Source organism: Ctenopharyngodon idella, chromosome 19 (assembly GCF_019924925.1).
Source record: "Ctenopharyngodon idella isolate HZGC_01 chromosome 19, HZGC01, whole genome shotgun sequence".
Taxonomy (NCBI): Eukaryota; Metazoa; Chordata; class Actinopteri; order Cypriniformes; family Xenocyprididae; genus Ctenopharyngodon; species Ctenopharyngodon idella.
The window spans coordinates 31,150,650-31,172,828 of NC_067238.1; the positions used below are offsets into that span (position 1 = coordinate 31,150,650).

General features: G+C 37.2%; 1 protein-coding gene across 5 annotated transcripts in view; it reads right to left on the minus strand.

Annotated features, from left to right (window-relative positions):
• Nucleotides 1-22,179, minus strand: part of trps1 (trichorhinophalangeal syndrome I) — a 128,908-nt gene that overhangs the window by 67,135 nt on the left and 39,594 nt on the right. For all 5 annotated transcript variants that reach the window (XM_051872590.1, XM_051872593.1, XM_051872591.1 and 2 more), the window contains 2 exons: nucleotides 20,017-21,107; nucleotides 8,210-8,849 (listed from right to left, as the gene is read on the minus strand). In XM_051872590.1, coding sequence (XP_051728550.1) covers nucleotides 8,210-8,849; nucleotides 20,017-21,107 — 1,731 coding nt within the window. The remainder of the gene's footprint in view (nucleotides 1-8,209; nucleotides 8,850-20,016; nucleotides 21,108-22,179) is intronic.

Sequence of the window (22,179 nt, forward strand, 5' to 3'; positions counted from 1 at the left end):
TCCACTGGGTTAAAACAACCCAATCGCTGGGTTTGTCCATTTTCAACCCAACTTGGGTTGTTTTTAACCCAGCATTTTTAGAGTGTATTTTTCATTAAATGTATTAATAAATGTTCATTTATTAATAAACATTATTAATATGTTAATTTCCAACATACTTTGGGGTCATTTTAAGCAAGCAATACAGTAATTTTTAAACAATAGTTGAGTTAAATAAAACTACCCAGCAGGTTGGGCAAATATTTAACCCAACGGCACGGCTGGGTCAAAACAACCCAGCCGCTGGGTTTGTCCATTTTCAACTCAACTTGGTTCGTTTTTAACCCAGCATTTTTTAGAGTGTAATATCTATTCAGGAGATAAGTGTATCATCCCACATGATAGCTCCTCAAACATCAGCCTCACAGAACAGGTTTGGTAAACCCTGGTTAGAGAAGAGGACGCCTGTCCCTTGGGTAAAACAGCAGCTGTTGCGGATCTCGTCATTGTGCAACATCACCTGCCTGCCGCATTCCGCAAGGTAATCACACATTTGCAAGCTGCCAAGTGCGGCTGTCTTGTGTGTTTGTTAGAGGACTCTGGCTCATCCCCCGATCCATCACTCCTGCATACGAGCTTGCTGTTGCACCGCAACCCAGATGAGGGTCTTCGGGTGCGTTTCTGTACCACTGTAGTCTCCTAAATCCTGAAGCCTGGCACCTGATACTCGGATTCGGCAGACTAATAGGTAAGCCGTCTCTTCATTATGCTGCAAAGTGAAGCCAATCAGCAGCTACACAGACTCCTTCTCCTTTCATCCCGCTCTCCACCGTGTTCCCTCTCCCGCTGTCTATCCGCACAGCATATTTAACGTCAACTAAATGCTTGCCTGAACTTAGCTGAACTACAATCCGAGGAGGTGGGCGAAGAGGAGGTGGGCATGTGAAAAAGGAAGGGAGAAAACAGCGAATGTCACCTTCCTCAAAGGCCGGTTAATCCGACACGGCGCACAAATTAAATGGCAGATTGTATTCGTTAAGGAACAAAAAGGGGCTCCTGTCTCTTTGATGTGGGCCAGGCGGTGCTGGACGCTGGAATCCACAGCTAGGCTTGGTGTCAGATAGGGATCAAACGTGGCCACACTCGCATCTAAATAGAAATCTGCGATGGAAAAAGTTCCAGGGAAGGTGACCACACATGAAGAGAAACAAAAGGAAACGGATAAAGAAAAAAAAAAAAAACGGAGCTGAGAGCCAGAAGTTTGGCTTCACATGCCTGAAGCAAACAGAACGTCACTGACCTTGTGCCAGAGTTTTAAGACTAATTTTAATTTTTTAAAAATAATATAATATAATATATAATATAATATAATATAATGCTTTTAAGAGTCCTAAAATGAAATAAAATAAAATAAAATAATCTTTGGTAAAAAATCTACTATAAAATATATATAATATAATGAAATAAGTATAAGCAGCTACTTTTGAATGGCCATCAATGGATAAAGTTGCTTCTAACATCTACCAGTCGATCCCATTTGATCCCAATCAAATGTAAAACTACTTGTTTGTCTGGCAAATGGCAACTGGAGGAAAAGCCTGTTTGGAAAAAGTAATTATTTGTACAATTTTATTTAGTACCAATAGTGCAGAGTTCAGCTAAATTCTGATATAATTCTTTGTAAACACACACTCCACACTCCATCTCTGTAGTATGCTATTCACTCCTTGGTGTATAATTATTTTAGCAAAATTTCAATATTTTCCCAACAAGTAATCCTCACATCTGCTGACTCCTGGCGGTTAAAAAAAAGTCAAAATAATCAAATAAAAAAAAAAAAAAAGGGTAAGAAAGGTTAGCCTAACGCAAATCACATCAATAACTATTCTAGAGATCCTCATGCAAAACTAGCATTTTCAGTGTTACAAAGACAGAGGGTTAAGTTTGGAAAGTAGTAAAAAAGCCCACTGGGAGCAAAGTTCAGTATGATCAGCAGGGTTGTGGCTGGAGGCTTAATTAGGTAATAACAATAGGACTATCTTTAGAGATATTGAAGTTCACTAAGAGGCAACATAAAAGGATAACCACATGATTAGTCTTCACAGATGAAAAAACATATCCGTTTGCTCCAGGGGTTGACCGATGCCAGAACCAAGCACAGCGGGAATATCAATCTGGGGCAATTAACGTGACCCGCAACTGGCAGGAGGTCAACTGCAAAAAACAGTCACTTTTGAACACAACCCTAAACAATGATTGTGTGGCAGGGTGCAGCCACAATGCACCGGAGGGGTTAATTGCTGATCGCTGGACATGCTAGAGAAGGCGCCAGCAGGCAGATTCTGGGTAGCATGCAGGAGAACACTGGACCAGGAGTAATGAGCTCTGGCATGAGGCGACGCCGGTAACGGGCCAGCAGGCCGAACGCTGCCACAGGGGGAGAACGGCTCTCTATGGGTGTGCGGCAAGACTAGAGGAAGATGGGATTTAGAGTCACTGACTGTTTATGGGCAAACCGGCCACTTCGACTAGGGAGGCATGTTGTTTTATAACAATGTTAGACTTCAGAAAAAAAAGAGGCTACTAAAGACTGCTTAAAATACAGTGAACCGTCTTAACATGAACGTATAGATGTATATATATAATAAAATAACAAAAGCACAAAACGAAATTACTAAAAATGAAAGGGGACCTATAACGCCCCTTTTACAAGATGTAATATGAGTATCATGTGTCCCCAGAATGTGTCTGTGAAGTTTCAGCTCAAAATACCCCACAGATCATTTATTATAGCTTGTCAAATTTGCCCCTATTTGGGTGTGAGCAAAAACACGACGTTTTTGTGTGTCCCTTTAAATGCAAATGAGCTGCTGCTCCCGGCCCCCTTTCCAGAAGAGGGCGGAGCTTTAACAGCTCACGCTTCGGTTGCTCAACAACAACAAAGCTGGAGAATCTCACGCAGCCAAAATGAGGATTGTCAGTAACGGTGTTCAGCCTTACATTGTTCAAACCGGAGTCAACACTGATGGAGAGACTCAGGATGAAGTTTTAGAATGCAACTGGATGTTTCTGAATGGTTAGTGGATAAATTTATGTAGTTGCTGTGGAGTTGATTCAACTCATCGACTAGCATGTGCCGTCATGTTAATCTTTTGTGCAAATCCAGCATTAAATTGACCCTTGTTTGTGGCGTAAAATGAACAACACTCTACTACAACAACTCTTCCTCTTCTCTAAAGCAGCCCAACATGGCCTCACCCCCTTTGTTGTGTGTTCTCGGGGGCGGGGTTTATGTAAATTTTAGGGTTAGTGATGTCATTAACCCAGGAAGAAGCTCGTTGTAGTTCCTACCAGCCGTTTGTTGTAGTCCTTAAAAAGCGATTTCTGTAAAAGAAAATATCTCCCTTTACATTGAACTTTGAGCGTCGTAACTTTGCAGATGTTGTTTATGCTCAAACAGCAACATTACACACTTTAAACTAAAATGAACATGAAAACTAAAAATATAAAATAATTCAAAAGCTAATTTAGAAATATTAATAAAAATATAATAAAAAACTCATATAGATTACATATAGTATTAATATAAAGATATATACAGAACTGAACATACAATGGTTTCTATGGCTCATAAAGGACAAAAATGATACATGATACCAAGTTCTTCTCCAAAACAAAAGCTGGCATCCAGACCATCTACATTATTGCTCAATGATTCATCATTGACGGAAAATTACGCTCAAACATGAGTGTCAAATAATCTGAAGGTGAAGGTTTGCCCAATGTAGATCAAATCAGGAGAGTCACTTTTGATCTTTAAAAAATAAAATAAAAACGCACATATATAAAAAATTCAGTAACACTTTACAATAAGGTTCATTAGTTAAACATTAGTTAATGTATTAACTAACATGAACCATGAGCAATACATTTGTTACTGTATTTACTAATCTTTGTTAATGTTAGTTAATGAAAATGCAGTTGTTCATTGTTTGTTCATGTTAGTTTACAGTGCATTAACTAATGTTAACAAGATTTTAATAATGTATTAGTAAATGTTGAAATTAACATTAACCCAGATTAATAAATGCTGTAAAATTGCAGTTCATTATTAGTTCATGTTAACTAATGTAGTTAACTAATGTTAACTAATGAACCTTATTGTAAAGTGTTACCAAAAATTCTTTTTCTTTTTTAAATGCTCATTTTGTTGGGCATTTTAAAGCCAAGTCAAAAGTACACGTATCGCATAAAATAAACTCAAATCTGTTGAGAAAAGAAAGTTTATCCCACTCAATCTACTTTTACAAAGTTGTGGTAACTTAGTCACTAAGTGGGAGGAAGGAAGAAGATGAAATTGTAGGCGATGCAGGTCTTTTTTCCCCCCCTTAATTAATGCAAACGTCTAATAAAATTTAGCCAAAGGCTAGAAACAAAGAAATGAGTATTTTGTAAACTATACAGTGGTGTATATAATTCGAACACATTATCTAATATGTGGAGGTGGGAATAAACAACAACAACAAAACAGACCAAAAAAAAAAAAAAAAAGATGAATCATTAATGTTTCACTGTTACAAGTTTAGATATCTTTTTTTTTTTCTCTCTCAATTTTTCTCCCACAAAGAGACAGTAGATCAATGTTTACGTCACTAAATAGGCATCCTTTATCAAATATGCAACAAAAACCAAGAATACCATGAAAGAAACAAGAAGTTCTCAGGTTTCTAAAAGCACCTCCCAAGCCAAACCTCTCCGTCTCAGAGCCCTGAAACAGGTCTGTGTGAGCTCTGGGTTCTTCAGGTTCTTTGCTGAGGAACCCCTCCCTGGCTGAGCCGGGTTTCATAATACGATAGATGACTCACACGCCAAGTCATGGTAACTCAAAAAATATTGTGACGGACTTCAGATCCCTTCTGAGTCCCATTAAGCCCTAGCAGTCCCAAAAAATGTTCTGATTCAACATTTCCTGAGGGCTAGAGCGAGGCCTCCACCTCCACCCCGAAGCTTTCACACACTCTCTGACACGCCTAGCCTAATGACTTAACCACCGAGCGTACCACGCCCGGCCCTCTCTCCTGCCAACCCTTTTCCAGAACCATCCAGGGAGGACGTACAACTAGCAAACCCATTCCCGTTCCCCTTCCTTTTCTTTTCTTTTTTTGGGCCAACGCGTTACATCAGACAGTGATGCCTTTTGGACGGGAGATGCACAGGAAGGAACGATTCCCAGCAGGGGCCTCTTGTTAAAACGCAGGCAAACAAGGAGGCTAGCCAGCGGAAATGATGTCAGAAAGTTGTGGGGGAGACACTCCTTCCTCTCACTGTCAGCTGACGTGGAGATCAAAGACAAACGGGGAGCTTTAATGCACACATAAATATACAGAATACGTCGCTGAGCTGTTGAATCCACACCACCGCGCGACCTTGGGTTTGCAGAAAGACATTTAACCGCAGCCCAATTCTGCTCGAAATGTCAGACAGTGAATACATTACACAAAAAAGCCTTTGTAGAACTCTTGTTTTCACTAGCTGTGCATCTTTAAGCAGCCCCCGTCTGACACTTTTCTGCTCACCTTTAACAACTGTGCTACTCATATCACACGGACACTGAAGACATTATACGTCCTGATTTTTATAGACTCTCAACACATGCTTTGGTACAGCTGAAGCCACTGTGTCAGATTCACCATGTCATATGGGAAACACAAATACATTGTTACAGTTATACAGCTAATATGTCCAGGTCATTGTGTTACGCTCACTGTAACCAACACGCATTTCATGACATGTCTTCATCTTCTGACACTGATGCAGAAGGGAACTGACAGGACTTTTCAACCAGATTTGCATGTTCTGAATGAAATAATTAATGCTTGCAAGGCTGCAAATGAATATTTAAATGAATCATATGCGATCCACTGTAACAATGTCATGATACTCAGCTTTTGTCGTGAATAGTAAATACGTAAGGATGACAGGACCAATCACAATTCAAGTATGCAAATATTGCGATGATTTCACTGAACGCTGAACATTCCATGTAAATCAACGGGTGATTTTTTTAAACTTTAATCTTAAAGTTTATGGTCAAAAAGTCTAAAATGAATAAATAGTCAGTCTAAAAGAGGGCATGAAATTGTATTCGAAGATTAAAGAGAGTCTGCATATAAATAAAGCCTGAAATAAAGTTCAATTTTGGCTTATTGGCTTATTAGCTGCGTCTCATTTTGGAGGCTGCGCTCTCCGGAGGTCGCATTTGAAGGCTGCATAAGTCATCAAGGATGTCTTATTAAGAGAAGTAACCATGATAAAATTTTTGGTTATTCCTCGTGAGGTGTAAAATACTGTATTTTACTTCTTACTTTGCAATCCAATGGTTATTTTTCTTAAATGAGACCGCCTCAATGACATATGCAGCCTTCAAATGCGACCTCTGTAAGATGCAGCCTTCAAAATGAGACGCAGCTAATACAGTGCTGCAAGTAAGTGCTATAAATATGGTAGCAACATCTCTTGCATGAGCTTTTTAACTGAAATAAGCCTCAAGACCAGATTAGGTAAAGCACTGCTTCCTCACAAGACCTATCGGTCATAATTTCCATCTTTGAGGTGTACAGTGCGATCTGAATTTTGAGGGTAAAGGGCACAATGCCAGCTGGAATTTGTCACCTGTGAATCCAGAGACTTTTTACAACACCTTATTATATCTTTCTATCAGATTTGAGTGTATAGTCCACTACCCGAAGCTCAGAGAAGGTATATGTTCCAGTTTTTTGTTTTGTTTGTCTCTTGCAGACCTCCATGGCTCTGTTATTGTGTCTGCAGCTCTCTGGGTAACTGGCTCAGTTAATTTGGCCAGGCTTTTAAGCTGCAGAGAGTCTCTGCACATACTGACTTCATTAAAACCAGAGTAAGGATGATCACACACACACAAACAACTTAACTTAACAACGATACCACCCGAGCAGGCTGCTCAGTATGATAGGCACGGAGAAGCGATTGATAAGTTTGCACTGTCATGGACACTGCTCCTCCATCCTAACAGAAACCCTGGCAGATGTTGTTAGGTCAGAGCAAGGTTGACCAGAGTGAGAGAGTTTCAGAACGGGTCAAAGCTGTGCAGTCAATACACATTTGTTGTTTGTGTACATATACTCTTATTAAAGAATTTGTAGCAATTTTGTGTACAGAAAACACAACCTGCAACCTACAACCTCATGTAGATAAAATGTTGCTAAAATATGTATTTTTTAAATAAATTATTAAATTCAAAAATATAAAAATTATAAAACAAAAAAAAAAACTATATTTGCATTTAATAATACAAACAACAACAATAACAATAATAATAAGATAATATTATAATGCATTTCTAAATTTTATATAAAGCATATTTTAAATAAAATATTCAATTAAAAATAATAATTGTATTATTATTATACATTATTAGATATTTTAAATAATATTTTTTAATTATTTTAAATAATATATTAAATGTAAAAATCTAAAAATAAAATCTAAAAATATATATTTTTAAATGTATAATATAATTATTATTAAAAAATGTATTGTATTATTATACATATGTTTTTTATATAATTATATTTTAAAATAAAAATATAAATATTTATAAATATAAATAAAAATAAAATATTAAATAAAAATCTGTTTTTAAAATTAATAATAATAATAATAATTATTATTATTAAAATTAATGTATTATATTGTTATTAAACATTATTAGATTTTTATATAATTATTTTAAATAAAATATTAAATGTAATAATATAAAATAAAATAAAAAATAAAAATCTGTTTTTAAAATTAATAATCATATTATTATTATTGTTGTTAAAAAATACGTATTGTATTATTATACGTTATTAGATTTTTATATAATTATATTTTAAATAAAATATTAAATGTAAAAATATAAAAATAAAATTATGTTTTTAAAATAATAATAAAAATGATTATTGTTATTATAATTATCGTTATTTTTATTATTATTTAAATATTAAAAAAAAAAAACATTTTAGCAATATATTTATGTACGTAATAATTTTTTGCAGTGAGGCCAGTGAAAATATTGGCAGAGCCAGAAAAAATGGCAGCACAAAAAAATAAAAAAATCCTTTTTGTTGAGCCCGGTCATGTGGCTTACGATAACTGGAAAGGAAATACATACAAGTCCAAACAGAGTGGACAGACATAGACCATCTCTTACCCGTAAGAGTGACTGAGACTCTTCCTTGGCACTTTTGCCCTCGGTAGAGGTTGGGTACTGCTGCCCGGCTTTCTCCGCTCCGCTCGTTGGCGTCCCCGGCAGGTAGCCTTTAGCATCTGCGCTGAGGCTGAAGATCAGTCCCGATGAGTCTCTAATCATGGCCGCTCCCTTCTGCTGCTGCTGGTCTTTTACTCCCGCTGTCACAGCGTTCAGCAGACCCAGTGTGGCTTGGGGGAACGGGGCTGGGCTTCCCCTAAGAATCTCTCCTGCACGTTCTTTGGGCACCCACACCAGACTTTGCACGTGTTGCTCCCCTCCTCGGACTCCACCGCCAGCCACAGGGCCCAGCGCTTCAAACCAGCCCTTCTCTTTCTCGTCCTGGGCCTCGCTCTTCACGCCCTCTGAGCCGGGAAGCGGCTCGGCTCCGCTGGCCTCTCGAGTCACCAGGCTATAGAGTTTCAGATCACCTTTGCTCTCCTCTTTGATGCGGAGGGTTGAAGGGGCAGAGCAGCCGTTCGCGGGAGCAGAGGCCGGATCCGTGGAGTCTTGGCAGTGGGCGGAGTTGAAGTGGTCCAGCAGCGCCGTGGTGTCCGTGGCAGTGAAGCTACAATGCCGACAACGACAGCAGCCGTGAACTCTCCTGCAAAGAGGATAAGAGATGGTTTCAGAGATCATTTTTATCATTTTTAAAAGATCAGGAAACAGTCGTTTTGCCTACATCCATGTTATCTGGCCTCTAGAGAGCCATCTAAGAGACAAAAAACAAATCCACATCCTGATTACGTGTACTTTCTCCTTATCTGACGTCTCTGCCCCCCTGAGCTTGGTCTGAATCTCTGTAATGTTGTGTAATTACAGTTTAGTCAGCTATTTTCGTCCGCATAATGGCTCTTTGTTCTGTTCCAAATAAAGGAAACAAAGAGCTGCTCCGCAAAGCAATGCTAAATGAACAGTCTGCAAACCTTTAGGTAAACGAATGTGACGTTCCCTCCAGAAACACCAATGATTTTCTATAAGCTTGTACTTCCTGTTGGAAATCGACTACTGTCAAAGTGACACCCCACCCAAAGAAACTATGTTTATTTTATATGCATCAGTAGATGTGCTTGGACAATGGCCATTCATTGATAGGTTTGGCTTTTAAGGCTAACCACACCGCAATGGAGTATTTACATTGAATGAGAGGTTTTGAAAGCAAAAAAAGTGCTTATTGTTGAAAGTTCAAGTTGGGGCAAATCGTGTTATTAATATCTTTTTTTCAACATCATCTGTAAATAAAAAAAGCACCCTTTCCCTGTTCTAACATGCTCATTATCAAGTATCACGGATTCAAAGGATGGCATTTATGATGTTGTATAAATGAAGACCTTTAACAAAGTTAATTCTGGTCCTCAAATCTGAGTTTCAAGAGTGCCAATATCTAATCCAGCAGAACTAAGAATGGAAAAACGTACAGTAGTAGATATGCACAGTTTTGGCTTCGGGAATTATCTTGGAATTTAAGAAAAAAAAATGGCCAAATTTAGTCTGACATATAAGTATAGAGTGGTGCAGGGATGACGTTAAAACCCGGAAGACTAATTCGCCACTGGTTCCCTCAAGATATCCCTATGGGGTTTTTCAATTTATGAGTAAAATAAGGTCTGTGGTAAACATAACGTGACGATACTTGAACGTAAACCTATATAGAAAGTGTGATTTTAAAGCTGTTATTTTTATTTAAAAAACGTATGTTTCTAATAAGTAACTAGATAAGAACGGTTGTGATGTGAGTATGTGCAAAACATTCACATTATGATTACCACAGACTTTATTTTACTCATGAATTGAAAAAAACCCCATCATACAAACCAATCTCAAAGGATCCACTGGCAAATTAGTCTTCCGGGTTTTGACGTCATCCCTGCAGCACTCGATTAACTTCTTGTTTATAAAACCACTGAATAAAAGGACATAGTGTGCTTGTGTAATACTCCTTAAATATAAAATATGACTCACATATACAATCAAACCAAAAATTATTCAGACAGTTTTGATATTTTTGATATATTTTTACTAGTGGGTTCAGGACACTATAGTTCATTTCTGTAAGTGAGGATAGCAAAATAAAGTAAACTGTGACATATTATACCCAAAAATTCTTCATACAGTGGACTATCAGTAAAACTGATAAAAATTTGGAACCAAAAATTATTCAGACACTTTGACCCGACTTAAGTGCTTAACTGTTATCTGACATAATTAAGATTAATTTTTTCTGACACAGTTTAACTCTGAGATCTTGTCATATTTTATTACCATTTTTTTAAACTATAGTGAATAAAATGAATGAAATGTTCAAGGTGTCTGAATAAATTTTGGTTTGACTGTATATGACAAAACAAAATGCAACTTTAGATACAAGGTTGAAACTCTATTATGTGTACCAAGGATAAATATTACTTTACCATTTTATTTTAAAAAAAAATAATAATATTTTTATTCAGCAAGTACACATTTACTTGATCAAAAGTAATAGTAAACACATTTATGATGTAACAAAATATTTCCATTTCAAATAAATTGTTCTTTTGAACTTTCTATTTATCAAAGAACAACTGTTATAATTATCATAAATGTTTCTTGAGCAGCAAATCATCATATTAGAATGATTTCTGAAGGATCATGTGACACTGAAGACTGGAGTAATGATGCTGAAAATTCAGCTTTGATCACAGAATAAGTTACATATTCAAAAAGAAAACAGGTATTTTAAATTGTAATTGTAATTGTAAATTGTAACAGTTTTTACTGTATTTTTGATCAAATAAATGCAGCCTTGGTGATCCAGATTACGCGTGTGTACTTGTGTATAAAAATCCGGCTAAAAGCATTAAATGTGGCATTTTTTTATGCTTTTTTTATCCATTTTTTTCTAAGCAAAAGCTGTGAATGGTGTTATCATAAATGCCCACAAGATCCCTATCTTGCAAACTGAATCTAAGTGCGAGATTTTTCTTATATTATGAAAAAGACAAATCAGTTGAAAAGCAAAAAAAATAAAAAATAAATAAAAATCAAATCTGAGATCTGTCACCCAGAAAACAGCCTCTCACAATCTGACTCTGTGCCGAACTGGGATGGATAAAAAGCAGGAAAAGTCTAAAGAGAGCAAAACAGCTAGATGCCATCTCTGCCCCTCTAGGCACCAAACGAGGGACAGAGTGGAAAAGTGCTTTTCATCATTGCTGCTGCCCGACTTTCCCAGCATGCAGTGCGGTAATTTGTTCCTCTTAGGTACACGGAGGCAGGGGCAGATCAAACATTGGTGCATTCCAGCGACCGGTGAAGGAAGAGTACAATCCGTTGCATTTACCTCTGATTACAGACAACACAATGTTTACACATCAGAATTTTTTTTAAAAAATCATTACTTTGCAAAGTCCGAAAAACAACATAACTGCACATTTCTTTAGCTAGGCCAAAATGTTTAAAAGCAACCTATTTTTTTTTACATTTTTTCCCCCAAAATTTAAGATAAAGTTAAAACATTTGCACATGTACAAATAAACGTACATCTGAAGAACTTCATGAAGTTGTATCATGAGGACCAGTTACTATAAGCGACAGATGCACAGATACATTCAGTTATCATTAATCAGTACCAGACAAAACTAGCTACTTCAATGCCCTCCCAAGACTCGACTGTTTTCCAACAAAGCATGGGCTGCTTCCAAAACAAATCGTATTCTTTGGTCACTGACACGCAGCATAAATATGTTTGTCAAACCCTGTAACCCAGAACTGATTGTTTTCTGGCACGAGTTCTGGAAACAGTGAAGGTTTAAATTGAGTAGTTGACATGATTCTTTATCCTAACACATAATGCCTTCATGAACTTAATCATACATGCTTATATCCTACGCTGACATTAGTTATTTGCTAAAATGTTTTTTTAAATCATCTAAATTACAAAAAAATTAGCAGTAAATGTTTAATAACAAATCATAAGTAGAGCACATTTAATTTTATATAAATAAAAAACGTATGTTACAGTAAAGACTTTTACATTGTTAAAAAAAAAAAAATCTATTTCAAATAAACGCTGTTATTTTGAACTTTCTTATCATTAAAGAATCCCTAAAAAAAATATCAAGGTTTCCAAAAAAAATATTAAGCAGCCTAAATGTTTCCAACATTGATAAAAATATGAAATGTTTCTTCCAAAATCAGCATATTAGAATGATTTCTGAAGGATCATCTGACACTGAAGACTAATGAAGAGTAATGATGCTGAAAATTCAGCTTTGATCACTGGAATAAACTACATTTTAAAATGTATTAAAAAATAGAACATGGCTATTTTAAATTGTAATAAGTATTTATTTTGCTTAATGATTAAATGAAAATGTTTCTGCTTAATATTACTATTAAGGTACCAAAGTAAAATAATACTCTTATTTAAGTTCTAATTAAAACTATATATATATATATATATATATATATATATATATTATTCAGCCCCCTTAACCTGCAATATGTCTTGCTGCTGAGAACAAAATTTTATGAAAACAATTCATCAAAGGCATCAGTAAACTATTATACAAAGTTTATTAATACACATTTGAGTGAGTTGGCTCTAAACATATGTGTACAAAATTATTCAAATAATTAAATAAGAGCATATATATATATATATATATATATATATATATATATATATATATACACGCCTGACTTCTCTAAACATCTGTTAACGTCAATCACACGTACAGTGCATTACTACAGTAATTACGACTGTTTCCTCAAATAAGTTTTAATTAGAACGCTGACAGGTTGTCACACTTTCTGTGACGTTAAGAAAACACATTAAAGCCATTTACGACATAAAGTGTTAATTCCAGCTGCATCTGCCTGATAATGAGGAGCAGGAAATACTATCAGACTAGATGAGTGCATGTTCAAGCAGACATTCAAGAGCTGTCAACGCCACCAAAAAAAAAAAAATCCTAAATTTAAAGATGCACAACACAGAGGACCGTTCAAAAAGGCAACCATCTGAGGAATCATCAGTTGTTATGAAAAATAAATAAATAAAAACATAAAACAACATCAACGTCAAACTGGCTTTTTGGAGAATAGACCTAGAGATGGCTTTTTCTTGCTGTCTTTTTCCCTTAACTCTAATAATCAGGTAGTAAAAGAGATTTCATTTACTTCATTTGATTGAGTTAGAAACGGTAGCGAGGAAGAGAATTTGTCTTTCTACCCTCTCAGACTGAAGCAGAACAGTAAGGGGTCAGAATTAATCTGCCCGACCTGCAAGAATCATGTAACCATTCAAAACTGTACAAGCATAAGTGATTAAGATTATGTACTGAACAAGATTTAATGCTACCTACCATCCTACACTATAATTTCCTCAATGCTTTCAATTTAATTGCAATCACAGGTTATAGATGAAATTTTCCAATTTTTTATTTTTTTTCCCCCCCTTTTCATTTTGCAAAGCAGAAACAGAATCATCGATTTAGGTGGAAAATACATGAAAACATGAAAAAAATGAATGAGAACCTATATCGATGTCAATAACGGTACTGAGAGGCAGTAATTTGCGCTTGTGAAAATGAAGGCCTTTAGCTATGCACCAGCACACCGGCTCAATACCTCCATTTTACAGGACACGGAGCGGAGCAAAAGCGCTGCCGACACCATCCCCATGACATTACACTGGAGATGGAAAAATGGGTAAAGCGCAACCTGCCGTTCCCCTGACTGGGCGACAGAAAAGAAGAATCACGGTAGGGGTGAAAGAGTCGAATCATTCGGTCTCCAAAAGGAAACAAGGAGCTCTCATTAAGTAGGAAACCAGACAGCTTCAGCCATGGGCCGTAGGCAACAAGATGCTTTACAATGAGATATCTGACTGTCAAAAAATTAGATATCCATGAAACACTCAATTCACACTCAAACACTCACAATTGTCACTCCATAGAAATAAAACAAAGGCTCTTACATGATATAGAGTTACTCTATGTTACAAATCCATTGATTTCAATGGGACTTGATTTAAAAATTATTCATTTCTTTCACCCTCAAAATGGATCTTACATGTACATATTACTGTAAAATATTCCTAATAGCTGGTTTCACACTTTGTAAAGGAAATCATACACTCTAAAAATGCTGGGTTAAAAACAACCCAAGTTGGGTTGAAAATGGACAAGTTGGGTTAAATGTTTGCCAAACCTGCTGGGTAGTTTTATTTAACTCAACTATTGTTTAAAAATGACTGTATTTCTTGCTTAAAATGAACCCAAAGTATGTTGGAAATGAACATTTATTAATATGTTTATTGAATAATAATTAAACAATAAACATTTATTAAATTGCTTATTAATAAATGTTTACCTTTGATTATTATTGTTGCCTCTAGTAATTATGTGTCTGATTTTTAATTTCCAACATATTTTGGGTTCATTTTAAGCCAGACATATAGTCATTTTTAAACAATAGTTGAGTTAAATAAAACTGCCCAGCATGTTGGGCAAACATTTAACCCAACCGATGGGTTAAAACAACCCAATTACTGGGTTCTTCCATTTTCAACCCAACTTGGGTTGTTTTTAACCCAACATTTTTTAGAGAGTACCATTTTACATTTTATTTCCCTTTCCTTAAAAAATGCTTCAATGTGTCAATAAAAGACTCAAGAGAAAGAGAAACATTCTCTAAAATCTAAAAAAATATAAATTTTTACACCCGAAGGTAATCATCAACAGGCTTTTATACGCCATATGAGGTCAAATATATACACAAAAATGTCCAAAATTAATAAGAAAGTTAGACAAGTGATGCACCGAAATATTCTTCAGGAGAATTTGGTTTCAGCCTAAATAGTTTTGGAAGGCCGAAATCATAAACCGAAATATGACATTCAATTAGCACTTCACCAATGATGAGTTTTGACATCTATGTTATGCACAAAACATCGATAAACTACAACAGATAAGCAGTGTCGACGCACTTCAATGTGCCCAAAAATGATGCCAAATTAGCAATATGTAAAATTTGTGTGGTTGAAACAGAGGAATTTACTACGACTGAGAACACGACACCATACCAAGTTCAATTACCCAGTTTTCAGTTGTCTTTGGCTAATTGAAAACTTCCTACTGCAGACGACTAATCTGGTAGAGCTGAAGAGTGTAAATTTGTCACCACTTACAGTATTAATGGGAATTACAATCTGATCATTTGTGACTCAGCCAATTGCGTGAGTTTGGAGGCGGGGCTATCTGTTTATCCGAGCAAGTTCGGATGAAGTGGAGTGTTTGAAATGCAAAGATGTGCAGATATTACAAACTCCACCTTTCTGATTGAATCCCACAGTGAGTTGAAGTCTGAAACCAGCATGTCCTATGCAGTGTATTCTCAGCTCCTGCACGTAAAAGGTCTCCCTTTCCCGAATTGGAGGGCAGCGTGATATATTGAGTGCGCACTGGATCGGGTGGGCAAGAGGTGTGGGAGGCTACGGCATCAATATCAAGTTCACGTTCGTGGTGGGTGGGTTGCTGTTTGGAGTCTAGAGGGCAGGATTCTGCTCATAAATCTACACCATAGCGGGGTATTCAAGAGAGACACATACGCACACTGGAAATATTATGTATCAGTGATTCGAAAGACCACACAATCGCTCGCACGCACACACAAAGGTCAGCGAACGCTTCCACGCAATGAAACCGGACACCATGACACAGATGTTCATACAATAACATGGAAGACACAACCCTGAAAACATGCATGCAGTAGCGTATAAACTAAGATCTATTGTACACAATATTCTCATGCTCCCAAGTAAGCCTGGTGGGCAAAAGAAAAGCAGTTTAAAACAAAAAACGACATGCACATTCTCACTTGCATTCACACACTCTGTACAGTCTGAGCTGAGAAGCAGGAGCTCTCCAGGGAGGCCATACAGGTCTGATTTCTGCTCTCTCCTCGCTGGGTTCCAGGCTGTGGGCTCTGAATACAAACAGCGCCTTATTCAGAAAGGCCGCACGCACAGGCTGAAAACACTCTGCTCCACGTCCACCTGAAACAACCAGCCCCGGGCAGCTGGATCATGATGGACGTCACTCAAGGCTCAAGCGCACAAAAACCTTCACACATGCTCTCTAGGGGACAGGTGGGTGTATGAGGCCTTAAAATTCAGTGTTTCCTGACACGAGCGCCAGCTTGACAAATGATTCCTTCGCCAGGATCTTTGACAAGTCAGATTAGATCGTTGATCATTTAACGACACGTGAACTTGTGGAATTGCTGAAAAAAGTTTAAATAGTAGGAAAATTGTGTCTGTCATGCAGCTATGTGTTATTTCTCGGTCTCACGACTATGTATGTGATTTATCTTATGCACGTAGAATGAATTATGAATGGCTGGAAATCGATTCTTATTCAAAACAGGTTTTATAACAAAAAAAAATTATAATAAAATATTCAAACACATTGATTTTCATGACATTCGGTTCCATTAACTTTTCTGGAATGTCTGCATTCCTCCACAGATGTGTATATATACATATATACATATATATATACACATACATACAGTATATATACACACATATTGACATATACACACACACATGCACATATATATATATATATACACACACACACACATATACAATATAAAGACATATAACAAAGACAGCTATATTGCTAGATGCTGTAAATGTGAATGGATAATTATTATTATTATTATTATTTTTTAATTGTATAATGCAAATGATTTCTGATGTTTTAAATGTTCTGCAATGAAATCTGCAATGATCATTTGAAAAAAAGGTTGCTCACAGTACCGAATGCAATTATTTCCAATCATTGTTCGTCAAAAAAGAATCATTAAATGGAATTTAGCATGACAGCATTTAGAATAAGTCATAATGTTATGAGAATATGTAGGAAATTGAATTTATTAAGCAGAAAAATCCAGACAGAAATGCATGACTGATTTTACTGTTCTCCACCACTTATAACATTATAACTTTAATCTTGTAATGTAATGAAATTTTATTTTTATTTTTATTTTTAACATGACACTAAAACACGGTCATAGTTTAGAAACCATAATTAAGCGGAATTAGTACCAGAATCTGTAAACTGTGTAATTTATTTCTTATAAAAACATTATATTTCTAATTAAAACTGCTTAACTACTTCTATTGTTCTCTGTCATTTGTGAGTCACTTTGGATAAAAGCATCTCCCAAATGATTAAATGTAAATGTCAAACATAAAACTGAAAATAGATTAAATATTTCAAGTATTTGTCAGTGAATTTCGTAAGTATTAACCACATGAATACAAATCTATTATACATGCAAGACAATGAAATACAGTATATGGCCGTTTTGCATATTAGGTTTGTTTTCCCATTTAAACATCAGTAGTAAAATCGCTCAGGAGAAGTTCTTGCACATAATATAGCACAATATACTATAATATCAAACATATGTGACATTGAGGTGGTTTGGTGTATTTACACAACACTTATATTAGATTTAGCAAAGTGCCTTTCTGTTCTCTTTCTACTGTGCCAAACTCAAGCGGACATATGGATTTCAGTGGTGCAGTAAACTCATTTTTATCAATAAATTCAAACCAGCACATGTAGACATGCCTGTAAACTTTGGCAGAAAATGGAGAGTAATTGAGATCTTATGTGAAGGTAAAGCAGAGCCACGCTCATCCGCGCCGTACATACCACACAGATGGTCAAAGAAAGAATATGGAGGTATAATAGTTTCCCACATGTACACGCTTAACAGACATATGTACGCGCTCACACACACACACACGCAAACAAACACTGAAGTGCGCTCACATTTACATGCACACCTGGCCTCAAGACAAGCTAAATCAAAACCACTGAAGGACTGCTATAAGAAAAGTTACTCCCTGACGTTTAGCATTTTCAGTTTATTCAGCTGTGTTGCTCAACTTCAAGTAAAGTGCAAAAAAAAAGGGGGAAAAAAAGGAAAACCTGTTACCTATCAGTACGAAAGCAAAACCGCCAACACAGAAACAAATGTGTAACACAAGCTCGCTGGATATAATCAACAGCTGCTTTCACCGTCCAATGCTATTGTGCTACAATCTGATTTTCAATTAAATTTAAAAATATTTACAAAGAGTAAACAAATATTGGACCTTTATAATATTATCTTATTATTTACATAAATAAAATGTTTAATTTTATTTATACATTTAATAAACTGAGGCACTGTGATGCATTCCAATGCTAAACAATATGTTGAGTCAGTTTTTATTTACATTTTGTGAAGATAATATTAGTGGCATTTGCCTGCACAAAACTCAACGGCTCTTGGAATCTTAAGTCACATCAGCAAAATTTTGCGGGCACAAAAGGTCCATTGACTTTTGTCAATAGTGTATCTCACACAGAAATCACTTTCAAACCAAGAAGTTTTCTGTTGGTAAATGCAGCAAAACCAACTTGAACCTGTTACGGAAACTGCACAGGGAAATCTTTTGCTTTCACGTCAAATTTCTGATCATGTGACTCCATGAGTGCAATGGTTAAACACATCCGTCTAGCGTGTTTACATAGAAAAACAATGGAAAAGTAGCACAGGGGAATGGAAAAACGCATTCTGTGTGAACAGCAATGCCGATGAATGCTTTAATCTATATTTAGTTTTTCACCGATGTCTGTGTGAACATGCACAAGTGTCAAATGAGATATGCTGGTCCTAAACCAGTGTAGTCCATCACTTAATGCATGTCAGATAGGCTTTTTGAAACAGGCTATATTCATTTCTCAAGGGCAATACGGGTCTTATCTAGCAAAATTATGTCATTTTTTATTTATTTTTTTTTAAATTAAAAATGTATATACTTTTTAGCCACAAATGCTCATCTTGCACTGCTCTGCGATGCGCCACACATTACATAATCACGTTGGAAAGGTCACGCATGAGGCGGAAGTACCGCGGTAGAGCAAAAAACTAATTTTCTCCTCCAACTTCAAAATCATCTGACATCATTGTTTTACCTTTTTTTTTGTAAAGGGCGATTGGCACGTTTACTTTGTAAACACTGGACCGGTACTTCCGCCTATGTCACGCGTGACCTTTCCAACATGATTACGTCATGCGTGGCACATCACAGAGCAGTGCAAGATGAACATTTGTGGTTAAAAAGTATATCATTTTTATTTTTTTTAGAAAATGACCGATCATTACACTAGATAAGACCCTTATTCCTCGTCTGGGATCATGTAGAGCTCTTTGAGGCTGCACTGAAACTGACATTTGGACCTTCAACCCGTTGAACCCCAGTGAAGTCCACTATATGGAGAAAAATCCTGGAATGTTTTCATCAAAAACCTTCATTGCTTTTCAACTGAAGAAAGAAAGACATGAACATCTTGGATGACATGGGGGTGAGTAAATTATCAGGAAATTTTAATTCTGAAGTGAACTAATCCTTTAAAACACTAAAGGAGGCTGTTAACTAGTTGTTTATTAGCATGTATATTACTAAGATATTGGCTGTTTATTAGTAATTAATAAGCACATATTAATGCCTTATTCTGCATGACCTTATTCTACATCCCTTAATCCTACCAATACCTAAACTTAACCTTAATAAGCAGTAATTATGGGTTTATTGATTCAGAAGTTAATAGATAGTTAATAGCAAGAATTGGACCCTAAAACGAAGGTTTACATACTAAACCGTGACTTTTGCGTACCGTTACAACCCTAATATATATATATATGGATTTGTTATGAGGCGTTACCTGTAGTGACGAAAGATCTCCTCCTCCACTTCAGTGAAGAAATGGCACTTAGTGCAGGCGTACTCTCCGGGATGGTCCCGCCCTGGCCCCGCCCCTCCATCCCCTGATCCCTCCTCCTCTGGTTTGACTTCCAGTAAGGTGTGAGAGGTGTGGGCGCTGTCATAGTGCAAGAGAAGCAAGTCAATATCAGGTGATGTGAATGGGCACTGGTCACACAGGTGGGTGACGGACGCTCGGGGAGCTGGCGGGGACGGGGTAGTGGTCCCTCCGGCTGTTAGCTGCAGCAGAAGTAGAGCACAGTGCGAGCAGGAGCTCTTACGGCAAGCGAAGGGGTAGGAGATTTCCCCCAGGTGCTTCTCGGGAGTGCAGAGCCCACGGGGGCAAAAGGGGCAATGTTTAATGGTGCACTTGTGAATGCTGTGAGCCCGCTGGTAGTGATGCAAAAGCGGAGCCACGACGATGACCTCCGGTCCATGCGTCATGGAGTAACGGAAGTCGCAGAACTGGCAGTTGTAACTAGTTACTACCGTTTCAGCGTCGGCTGTCGCCCCGGTCTTCTCCTTTTTCCGTAAGTGGGAGTCTCCGTCACGTGCCTTTCTGTCCCTGTCTCCTGGACTTCCCTCCCTGACGGCCGCCTGGCCGTGTCGCTTCTCATAATGCTCCAGAAGCCTAGAGGAGCTGCCGGCTTCGCAACTAAAGCTGCAATATTTGCACCAGTAATACGCACTGGGGGTGTCACCCCCAGTGTGATTAGGGGAGTCTGACGCCCTGATTGGTACAGAGTACCCAGCCACAGAGTCATCTTCAGCCCTTACCGCCACTCGATCGGCCCACTTCCCTTGCTCATCTGCCCCAATCCGCTGTACGCAGTTCCCCTTCCGTTCACTTGAGGACTTCTCCTCGAGGTTGGGATTGGACGGAGGTGGACTCTTCATCTTGTTGGGGTGTGTGCCTAGGAAATGCTGCTCAAGGTCTACAGAGGAGCTTCCCATGTAGGTGAAGTTGCAGAACTTGCAGCGGAAGTACTTGGTGTTGCCCTGACAATCCTGCGTCTTCCTCCCAATCCCGATAAAGGTGCCGGCTAACGTTACCTGTGAGAGCAGCGATGTTGAGAGGGAGGGATGACAAAGAAAGAAAATGAGATAAAGGGAAAGAACAATCATCCGTGAGTTACAGAGAATTACAGAGAAATAGAAGTCTGATATAATAAGACAGACAACAGACTTTCAATAACCCTCCCAATCTCCAAGACGAGGCAGCAGTTATCACCACACAAAGGCAAATCACATTTTATGTTCTTATTACTTCTCAGCGCTGAGAATTCGAAAATCCTCCAGCGAGCAGATGGGGAACATGTGAAACTTGGAGATTTCGAAGAGTAAAGCAACCATGCATGCAGAGATGAAATGGATCTTTTCTGATTAATAATATCCAGGTGTGACTTTAGTTCTGATACTTTGAAATTAAATTGTGGATTAAAAAAAAAAAGAAGAAGAAGAACAGGACTTTTTTTTTTTTTTTTTTTTTTTTTTAATGCCAGTCAGTCATTAAATTAACAAAAACTTTTCTCAAATCAGTATAATTACATCTATATTAAAAACAGACATGCAGATCTATGACTTAAAAAGATGCAATAGACGTCCAGCCTACAGACAAGCATATGGAATATATAGTTGGCAGTCACAGCGCCAAAAGAGAATATGAGTGGGAGGTCTCGAGCTTTATACGCACTGTGGGGAATTCAACGTCATGCTCCAGACAAAACACTCAAGGAATGTCACAGCGCAGACAGACCCTTTCCCTCGAGCAGCCCCTGAGCTGTATGTTCAAGCAATGATTAAATAAACACCCACTGCTTAGCGTAGTGTGTGCTTGACTGTAATTCTACACATGCATATTACAGATACAAAGTGGACCGATTTAAAGTTGCTCTGTATCACCTGTCTGAGCAACTGAATTGAAGCAGAGTGCACTTGTGACACACCACAAAAGATTTTCTCAAAATATATTTTTTTACATTATGGGGGGGGCTATTAAATATACTTTATGACAATAAAAGATCCCAAGTAAGGTAGCTTAGCAAAATAAATATGATATACATATACAGACATAAATAAATAAATAAATACACACACACACACACACATATACACATATATATAT